At 40.4% G+C, this 11,366-nt stretch overlaps 1 protein-coding gene across 1 annotated transcript; it reads right to left on the bottom strand.

Moving 5' to 3' along the window:
- Positions 1-3,714: 3,714 nt before the first annotated feature.
- lbx1a (ladybird homeobox 1a) lies at positions 3,715-5,300 on the bottom strand. The gene is made up of 2 exons (XM_076077348.1): positions 4,973-5,300; positions 3,715-4,232 (listed from the first exon to the last, which is right to left on the bottom strand). Exons 1-2 carry the CDS (start codon positions 5,298-5,300, stop codon positions 3,715-3,717), a joined length of 846 nt encoding a protein of 281 aa, XP_075933463.1.
- Positions 5,301-11,366: the final 6,066 nt, after the last annotated feature.

Raw genomic sequence — 11,366 nt, forward strand, 5'->3', positions numbered from 1 at the left:
CAGGCCCTTAGGGAGGGAGGGCGAGAGGCTCAGTGTGTGTGAATGGAGAGAGAGAGAGACAGAAAGAGAGAGAGAGAGGGAGAGAGAGAGAGTTATGCCTTGGAGCGCTGCTAAATCCATTTCTCCATCTGAATTATCAACTAGAATTTGATTAATATGCAAATTCGGAGGGGGGAGGGAGAACTTCTGGGATGATTCTCTTTGTAGATAGTAATTAATCACCGGTTACAGTAAATTAATACATATATCAATTTTGTCAGGGACACGCTTAGTTCAATAGCCCGTAAAATTGAAGTTTGAAGTGTTAAGGGGCTCTACAGGAACGTTATAACTAAAACTTTCAAATCTGCCCTATTTAGTGATCAATCAAGCTGTGCCCTGCGGCAGAGGCAGCTCATTTCTTCAGCACCGTCCGGACACTCAAACACAGAGCTCGGGAGCTTGCTCAGCACACACACACTGCTGCTCAGTTAGAGCTGCAGCAGACTCACTCTCACACTGCAGCGCAGCACAGGACAGCATAGGACAGAACAGCAAAACACAGCACAGCATAAGATAGGACAGCACAGAAGCATAGCACAGAAGAGTATAGCACAGCATAGAATTGGACAGCACAGCACAACATACAATAGAGTAGGACAGAACAGCATAAAATAGAACAGAGCAGCATAGAATAGAACAGCACATTATATAATAGAGTAGGACAGAACAGCATAGAATAGAACAGCACATTATATAATAGAGTAGGACAAGACAGAATATAATAGAAGAGGACATAACAGCAATAGAACAGCATAGAATAGAATTGGACAGGATAACATAGAATAGAATAGAACAGCACAGCATATAATATAATCAAATAGAATATGACAGGAAAGGAATATGACAGGAAAGGAATATGACAGGAAAGGACAGCATAGGACAGCACAGCCCAGGACAGCACAGGACAGGACAGCACAGAACAGGACAGCACAGGACAGCACACAGGACAGAACAGGACAGCACAGGATAGCACTGGACAGGAAACTGCTGCACTGGAAACCATTGCACTCACTGGATATAGCCAATGCTAAAAGGGCTAATTATAACCATAAAATAATGACTGCATGTTATTATTATAATTATAACAATAGTAATCAATATGGTGTTAATAATACCAGCGATAATAATAATAATAATAGCAGTAGTATAAAATATTCAATTGCAATGGAGATCTACATGATATATGTATTATTCATAATATACATATATATATATATATATATATATAAAGCAGTAATTATCCTGATTGTAATGAAATAAGGCTTTCTACTACTTTTATGTTATTATTGTTGTTATTCATTAATTGCTTATATAATAGGTGGTTGCACCAGATATTAGTCATGAAAACATCTTCTAAAACAACTGTTTGACTGTTGGCTGTTTTAAATGCATAAAACAAGACATTGAATCTCCAAATTGACTTTTGTTTGTATGAAAATAACTGTTATATTATTGTTATTATTATTGTTAAAATTCTAAAATAATAATAACCGAAACAGTGCTGACATCCCTGGGGAATTGGATAATAATTAAAATAACAATAAGGGACTACATAAAATGTACAAAAAAATAAAAAATTACATAATTATAATAATAATGGGAGCTATACATAATAATATCATGTTAAGTCTGCATTTGATGTAATAATGACGAATATTGTGCTTGAAGATAAATACATTTGTGATTGTGTTGGCAGGCCCCAGATGGTGGCAGCCAGTTGTTTAGAGGTCCAGCAGGAGGAACGGGAGGGGGGGGGGGGGGGGGGGGGGGGGGGGCAATGTCAGGTCCAGTTGTTTAAGCAGGGGGCCATGCATCAAACTTCAATTTTCCGGCCGATTGAATAAATGATTCTCTCTCTCTCTCTCTCTCTCTCTCTCTCTCTCTCTCTCTCTCTCTCTCTCTCTCTCTCTCTCTCTCAGCGTGTGTCTCCCCCCTTAAAGAAACACGTTTTCCAGCAGTGCTCCATGCTTATAATGAAAGACTGAAGCACTCACAGAATGTCCATGTGCTGGACATATTCTACAGTGCACATAGATTAAATAAGGAAATCGAATATATATTTGTATGCATACTAATGGAGGAGCCTTTATACGGGAGGACAGATATTTTTATTTTTTTATTCATGAACTATGAATTTACGAGTCACACATTTAATTTCATACAGTTCCTCAACTAAGAATGTATTTTAAAATCACAAGTTGACCACTTATGTGAATATGTGCTTGAGAGGTTTTTGCAATGGGTCCGGTGGAAGAAAAGAGATCTTTGCTCAGATCTGAGCAATGATGAAGACTAAAAGATGCAATTGTAAGCTCTGAAAAACAAAGAAGTGGGCCTAACATTTTTTTTCTCGTCAAAATAGGGACCATTTTATACAAATATTTTAATTTACATTATTTACTTTATAAATGACTAAATATTCAAATGGGATTCCCTAAACAATTAAGTAAAGTCTACGAAAATTAGAAAATTATTTTGCAGCAGTCCTCGAGCTATTGCATCACTTTATTAAGTCACTGATAAAAACGTGTTTTGTGGTATTGTTTTATTCGTATATGTATTCATGTCATCTTCAAGCCCTCCTGCACCCACACAGGGCTCTGACCGGGCCCACTCAGCCCCGCATTCACATTCATAACCGCATATTAACGCACGCGGGCCCCGGAGAGACCGCCGTGGTGTCTGCTTTTATGTGCGACACAAAAGGGAAAGGCCACGTCGTTGAAAAGAACGGGTTAAGTCACGGTGACTCGTAATTGAGAGGAGAATCCTTAAAACCATATGGCCTCTAAAAAACACTCTCCTCATGGCCGCTCTTTTGTGCGCCGAGACCCGCCGGGGCGGTGCGCGCAGGGAGAAACGCTTGTCTCCATATTGCGCGCTGCTGGAGAGCGGTTCCCAAGGGGAACCCACACACACACACACGCTTCTGGGCCTCTTCGCTCCAGTTTCTGACAGAGAAAAAAAAGTAAAATACACGGAGGAGGTCTGAAGGCAAGTTACCACAACCCTCCCAAAATGACTTTTAAATGCAAATATGAAAATTATTCCATTATTCCATATGATATAAATTCATTCCATGGAATATAATAAATATAAATGTGCGAAAGGGCTCGATATTGGAAAAGTTTATTATTATTTTACATCGTTAGTATAGTTTACATTACAATTTGTACAGTTATATGCGTTCTATATATCATAAAGGCACTTAAAGGGTTGTACAAAGCATTATAAATATATTAAAATCGCGATTTATTACAAGATATTCGCACATGTTCTGCGTGTGATTATCATTTCAGAACGATGAATATTTGAAAAAAGAGCTTATCAAAAAAATTTTTTCCCCAGAAGAAGCCTTTTAAGCCTTTTATTTAACGTCATGTTCAAAGAAAACATGCGGTGACATATCGCAGTGAGCACCTGCGTGTGTGTTTCCTCGCCTCATTCCTTTCTGAACGTCTCTGTCGCGCGTCGTCTTGAGCGCACGAGCCCTGTTCTTCTGCAGAAAGCAGGGCCTATGGCTTCTCTCAGTTCAAAAGCACCGAGACTGTTGTAGGTTTGCTGCGTGGGAAACCACGTAAAAGCGTAAATGATGAAATCTTCGTGAAGAAAGAGTTTTCTGTCCGCGAACATTGCGTTATTTGACACTTCACACGGCGACGCACTTGCTATTTAGTCATCCACGTCAATCTCCTCATCTTCATCCTCCGAGCAACACTTGCTGCTCAGCCGGTCTGTGCACCACGACGTTGCGGGTGAGGGAGGCGACATGCGCGCTCTGCTGTAGTCGAGGCCGTCGGCGTTGTTGTGCCGGGCCCGCGAGGGGACCGGGCCGGGCTCGGATACGGTCTCCCCGGCCATAACGCCGGCCGCGCACCTCTCCAGCTCGGCCAGCTTGGAGAGCTTCTCGAGTGCCACGGTGCCCGTGACCTTGGCGGACTCCACGTCCGCCTTCATCTCCTCCAGGTCCCGCTTGAGCTTAGCCCGCCGGTTCTGAAACCAGGTGATGACCTGTGCGTTGGTCAGACCGAGCTGCTGGGCGATCTGGTCCCGGTCTGCCGGGCTCAGGTACTTCTGGTACAGGAAGCGCTTCTCCAGCTCGTAGATCTGGTGGTTGGTGAACGCCGTGCGGGACTTCCGCCGCTTCTTCGGGTTGTTCCTCTGGCCGAAGACCGTCAGGCCGTCCCGGCCTAGGAGAAAGAGACAAATTAGGTCATCAAGGTAACAACAAAATGCAAGCCTTGAGCAATGCTACTGGGTCCAAAAAAAAATGAAAAATACTACGGTTCACCAATTACTTCAGAGCTCCTCAAGTAAAACTGCTGAAGTGGAATAACTGAATTACTTTTCATTATTATTATTATTTTTTTTTTGGCCGAGACAGTATGATCAATTATCAGATCAAATTGCTCATATTTTCCTGCATGACAGTTGATTTTTATAATAAATAAAACGCTATTTTTAATAGTATAGGATGCTTAGGCCTATATTTATATTGAATGTGAATTTGAAAATTAATTCATCTTTTTATTATCCAGTTATTTTCGTTTGTATGATGAAAACAGCATAATGTTTTGGGCTATATTACAATTGAACTACTTATTTTTATGAATGCCTTAATGTAATACATCTCGCTACACTAAATTAATAATCAATCGAATATAAACGCAATTGTCCACTTTTACTTTACACATATTACGCAATTATTCTGGAATCACTAGTAATAATAATAATTATACTAATAAACTATAAACTAAACTATAAATAAATACAAAATTACGCACCCATGTTTCTTTCACTCAACGCAGTCTTCAACTTTATTTATTCATTAACATTTTTCAGAAAAGGAAACACTGCTACTACAATAGGCCTACTAATACAAATGGTGAGCGTGCACATAATTCCCATTTAATAAAAATAAGTGTTTTACCCTCGGCGGCCTGCAGCACGCTGACCTCAAGGCCCTTGAAGGTTTTGCTGGCCAGCTCCTCCAGCGCGCAGAGCGGGGAGGTCTGACTGAGCAGCGCACGGCCGGACAGGCCGTGGCCCGCCGAGGGCAGCTTCTCTCCGGGGGAGACATGGTGCGCCGCGCCACTCAAGAAGTAGCTCTTTCTCACCGACGGCTTGTTGAGGATGTCCTCGATGCCGAAAGGGGTCAGCGGCTTGTTGGAGTTGGCCGGCGGCGGCAGCTGGTCCAGCGGACTGCGCCTCGGCTCCTCCAACACCGCTGGACACTTGGAGTCGTCCCTGGAGGTCATGGCGGGCTCACGCGGTGGTGGTGGGGGTCACACCTGACCGCAGTGTAGTTCGGAGAAGAGCGATTCTAAAAAAAAAAGGCAGACAGTGCTGTGCTGGAGGCGGGGAACGGCGAGGTGACGGAGGCGGTGAAGATGATCCGCAACTCGGATCACAGGTGCTTCTCCGGCCGCATTTCGGCCGCCGAGCTGCAGGCTGTAGGGACACTTCTGACTTCCAGTCCCACCGCGTCTCCGAGACACTTTTCCGGGTAGACGCAAGGCGAGGCGCGAGCCGAACCCATCCGGTGGCAGGCGATGCACCAAAAGCAGCAGCGATTGACCACCAGTCACAAGTTATTGCTGACTGAAAGGCAATCAATTACTCCCTCTCCCTTTCTCTCTCTCTCTCTCTCTCTCTGTCTCTCAGCCAGATAACGGGGAGCGGTAATTAGAGGGCACCGCTGAGGGAAGGGAGGAGTCCAATTAGAAAGCAGGCCCACTTAACACTTTCTCTCTCTTAAATTAGATAATTTGTCACAAAAAAAACAAGCAAATGTTTTCCCTCCACGTGATGTTATTTCTCATTAGCATATACACGCGGCGTATATAGTTGGCACCGCGTTCGATCACCGCGCCAACATTTGGACGAACCACCCCGCGTCAATCTTCGCGCCAATTACGTTCAGAAGAGCGCGCTGTGTTCTGTGAGTAAAGACAAAGAGAGAGAGAGAGAGAGAGAGAGAGAGAGAGAGAGAGAGAGAGAGAGAGAGAGAGAGAGAGAGAGAGAGAGAGAGAGAGAGTGTGTGTTATGCCTTGGAGCGCTGCTGACATATATATAACTCTTGACAGAGACACGCAGAGTGACAGTGGAGGGCATCACCCCCGGCCTCAGCACCCCTCCACCCTCCGTAAAGCACCGTGATGTAACTCAGAAGCAAATAGTGCGGCTCCCCGGAGCACAGCTCCCCGCGGGCACAGCACGGACGACCTGAGAAAATAAAACACCCTCCAGCTGCTGATCACCATACAGGACACAAATATTAGGAGACTTTTTATTTGAGGTATCGGAAAATACCTGCAGCACATTTGCCGGTTTCACATCCTTTCATTGCGACTTTAACCCGTCAAAATATAGAGGCGGTATAAGCAAACATTAATAGAAACATTAATCTGTTTTTACGTAATATCAAAAAAAAAACAACTAAAGTCATGATTAAGCAATACCAACCAAAACTGTTTCTTTATAAACCCTCTCAGATGTCGTCTCAATAGATGGATCATTGTTTTCCCTTTATGTTCATGTTTGTGTCACAATGTTTAAGGAAACAGAAGAAAAAATCATTTCAGTCTCTTAAATTTTTCAGTTTGTGTTCCATCATTTACTTTTTTCTGTTCATTTTACTGCTGGTAACTTTTAGTTTCCCACGTTTGTGTCTTATGCCTAAAATTGATCGAATACATAAATGAAATAGGTTCATATATTTAAAATTAAATGTTTAAGTTAAGGTTGTTATCAATGAGTCCGATCAAACAGTACATAAACAAACCATGCTGTAGAATCTGGCTGAGCATTCGATTACAACTTTTGATATTTGACACTTCAGTGCTCGATGTGCAGGTATGGGGGTGTTAGGGGGACGTGGACTCTGACCATGGAAACAGACACAGAGGCCTGACAGCAGTCGGCAGTTCCCCAAGGCACTGCCTTGCCCAACAGATAATCTGATACAGCTATTTACTGCTACAGTGTACTATTACTACTACTAGTAGTATTACAGTCATGTATTACTAATATGGCAATACAGCAGATCCTAGTAGTGCCAGACCATAATTGATTTATTTAGAATGTATTCCATAATGTCAGATATTACATTTGATTTATTCTCATCATGTAAACAAAAAAATATACAATTTTTACAATGCATTATAAACATGCTTATAATGTGTTATAATCAGCTTAGAGCGCTATATGATTATAGCTATTAGCAGTCATTCATATTCATAATGATGAATAACAATAAGCATAAGAAATTATAAAGCATTTTATAATGACTAATAAGGTCATACTTCATAATTGCTGGTTACGGACATTTTGTTTTGCATGCAGAGTTTCATAATTTCCATGGTTTAATACATTATCTTCTTTTTGCAACAACACACAAAACATTGTAAAAATAATTTAAACTTTACTTAAAGCAAACAATGGCCACTTAGAATAACTTATAATCACATTATAATACATTACAATGGTCATTATAATGCATTATGAAAAGATGATAATAGTTTATAACTGTGGGGATTTTAAAACACTATTTTCCTTGCAAAAACAAAATGTCAGTGAGGGACCAACATGTGTGAATTATCATATATTATAAGACTCATAAGTCATTATAAAATGCTTCATAATGTGTTATGATTACTGCTATAACTCATTAAGAATATTCACACATGCTTAAAACTATAATTATACGGTGCTATAAGAAAATTATAACACAATATAATTGTATGTTTCTAATGCATTATAGAAATAAAAAAAAAACTCAAGGTAGACAGCTTTATTTTTCTTATATATTATATTATATATATTATATTTCCAAGGTCAAGTTATTCTTGAAAAAACATCGACAATTAAACGGATGATCCTGCTACAAAATTAGGAAATACATGTAAACACAGTCAACATGAAAAGGATATTTTTATGTTGCCCTTGCCTTTATAGTTATTTTTGTTTGTATTTGTATTTTTATTATTTTCATTTATGTTTTTGTTGCATTTTGGGGCATGGAAAAGTGATCCTCAGCCCATGGGGGTTAATGCATTTATAGCAGTAATCCAACAGATACTGATGGATGTATGGATGTATGGAGATGGATAGATAGATAGATAACTATATATATATATATATATATATATATATATATATATATATATATATAGATAGATAGATAGATAGATAGATAGATAGAGTTTGTCCATTAGTCAGCCCAACATTTAGTAGCAGGCCATACAAAGGGTGGATGAGTGATTAGGGGAGTTTAGGGAGGCCATCTGCAGTCACAGCCTTTTGGAGCTCTGACAAAGTCCTCGGACAGTTTTATTCCGTAATTTACTCCTGCTTTGGTCATGCTGTGACATTTGATTACACGCCTAGTCTTGGATCTTTTCACAGCGCACCTCTCGCCTGCACACCTCGCCTGTTTTATTCTCCACCGGCAAGCTCAACATCCGCGCTGATGGATGTGATGTCTTCACCCGATACCCGCTCCCAAATGGAGAAACATTCACTTTTCCACGTAGGTTTTAATTTCATCTTCGGGAAGTGCAAAGTGCTGACCTGGGGGCCTCCCATAGCAACTCTGTTGTAAATACGGACCCCTGTGGCTGCACGGGCCCCCACGGACACTGCTAACATTAAAGAGCTGCTCAGATCTATAATAATAAACGGACTTCGTTCTCCCATGTTTGTGACTGTAACTGTTAACTACAATAAGCACACGTGCTAAATGATGTTAAAACAGGACGAGATTTAGTCCATTACTGTTTTTCAGTTGTATTAAATGCTGATACTCGACCGAGTAACTGTGTGTGTAGTCTATCCAGTCAAGCAGCTTCATGTCCTCTCAAACCTCTAGTTATGCATACAGCATGACTGTTGCCATTAAAGGGGACATATCATGCACATTTTCAGGTTCATACATGGAGTTTCTGCTAGAACATGTTTACATGTTTTCATGTTTAAAAACCACTTCATTTTTTCACAGTCTGAATAAACCTGTTTTTGACCTCTGGTCTGAAACGCTCCGTTTTAGAGCCTGTCTCTTTAAAACCTCCCGTTTTCAGGTCTTCGGCTATCTTCACTGTCTCCATCTTAACCGTCTTGTAAAAAAAGTTACGTCACTTCTGTAGTTATTTTGACCCAAACCACAATTTTTTTCTAAACCTAAACCAAAATTGTTTCCTGTGAAGACGGAAGTTTATTTGGAAAATACTGTGTCCATGTAACAAGCAGAAATTGACACATGTTGCTGGACTTTCGTAGGAAAACCATAGACTGTATATAAAAAGTGGATATAGTGAAACACATTTCTGGGGTTCAGAAACATTGACATTAAAGGTATCCCTTTGTTTGCAGAAAAGTACAATGCTTTTTCTGGCGACTGGGTTAGCATCATAGACTGTATATAAGAAGTGGACGTAATCATTGTGATGTCACCCATTGGTTTGTGGACTGCCGTTTTGAAGCCTCGAGTTCGGCGATTTCGCCGTCACCATCTTGGATTACGACCATCGCCATGTTTTTTCGCAACCAATGAACAGAAGTTACCATATTTGGAATGTGGAGGGGTGACGTAGAGACGCCATATACGGCTCTGGTAACGACAGCGACCTGTCAATCACAGTAAGCCCGCCCTGAAGAATACTCGGCTTTATGGTCTATTTTACAAAAGAAAACATCATGCTGTATTGAAGACCACTTGAAACTGGAGATTGAGACCATAAACTCATGTTTACAATATTTACTGAGGTAATAAGTGTGAATTAGGGTCATTGTCTCATAGACTTCCATACAATCGGACTTGAGTCCCAAAAACGTATGGTATAAGTTTGAATACATACATTTTGTGAGCAAAACTGATAAAGATATTAGCTTTGGTTACATTTTCTGACTTTGGCAGCCCAGAGTGAAAGAGTAAAAAAAAAACTGACAGGATGGATAGGTCAAAAACATTCCACAGATAACACTCGTTTTCAATCTGGTTTTGGATATTTGCACAAAAACATATGCCATCAGAATGAAGTCAAAGATGCTATGTAATCATAGAAAAAGCTGTTCGAAAGTCCTTCTCCAGTTAATGACCGGGCCAGGATGGAATCGTGTGACCAGCCTCGCTCTACCAGACCGCTGTCTTCACTGACTGTGGGCCGTGACTAAAGTGATTTATTCATTACTGATGACTGATGACAATAGTGCGATGTGTTCATTAATAGTGAGTGGTGCCAACCCGACCTTCTACGTCCCTCCCCCCGTCCAGCTGCAGACTGTAACAAATTGCCACTTTGATGAGAACAAACTTGTTTCTCCAATTTCAATGTTCAGTTTCTTCACTGCTTGACTTGTATGTCTTGATGTGGAAGGCGAGGAGACGGTTCTTTATGTATTGTAGAAGACCCTGGGCCTCATGGAACTCTTAAAACAGCCAGTGGAGGATTTCAAAACAAGAAACATTTTCATTTCATTTGGAGAAAAAAAAGAGAGAATTTATTGAATATAAATTCCTGAAAATCTGTTCTTTCTCTACTTTTAATTGAAAATACATTTAAATACTATTTCTATTAGTTGGTGAACAGAAAGTATTTGCCTGTGTTTTTATGACAGAAAATATTTTCATAGTGGAACCCACAGTCACTCTTTGATGATCGATTACAGGTTTTCTAAAGTACCTAAATATTCTCTTAAATTGTCTTTTTCTTTTTTTAAATGTTCTGTATTCACTAAAAGGTTGGCCTGTTTTTGCCATGACAGGCTCTGATTGTTATTATAAGTGTCTGACAGCATTATCGAAAGAGTCTCGCTCAAGGAAAAGTCTCGCTCTGAGATTTTGTTTAAAGTCTCACAAGGTGATGTGTTGCTGGAAGGCAACGGTGGAAACACTGCACGTGTTTCCACGTGCAGTGGCAGGCGAGGTTTGTTATGTTGTGAGTACTGAAAGCGTAGCTAAGCGTTAATAAAAATATTTCCAATGGCATGGCTGAATATTTAGATGATTTCCACAGTTTGGATGTGGTCCTTGTTCGATGTTTAACTGACCAACGCAGTTTCGTTTCCTAAAACTAACATTACATTGTTTAAGCTAACAAAGTGTGTTACCTAAACCTAATAATAAATTGTTTACCCTAACAAAGTAGTTTTGTCACCTAAACAAAACATTAAATTCTTTAGCCTAAATATGTAGTTTTGTTGCCCAAACCAACCGTTAAATTGTTTAGCCTAACAACATAGTTTGCTGACTAAACCAACCGTTAAATTCTTTCAAAGGTAATTTTAACACATTCTGTGCCACCACCACGTAATGCTTGGAGGTCATG

Source organism: Anarhichas minor, unplaced genomic scaffold, assembly GCF_050575085.1.
Source record: "Anarhichas minor isolate MPS153535 unplaced genomic scaffold, ASM5057508v1 ptg000058l, whole genome shotgun sequence".
Lineage (NCBI taxonomy): Eukaryota > Metazoa > Chordata > Actinopteri > Perciformes > Anarhichadidae > Anarhichas > Anarhichas minor.

Coding starts and splice junctions, on each gene's coding strand:
- lbx1a (XM_076077348.1), bottom strand. CDS start 5,300: ATGACCTCCAGGGACGACTCCAAGTGTCCAGCGGTGTTGGAGGAGCCG. Junction 4,233..4,972: donor CGTGCTGCAGGCCGCCGAGG/GTAAAACACTTA, acceptor TCTTTCTCCTAG/GCCGGGACGGCCTGACGGTC.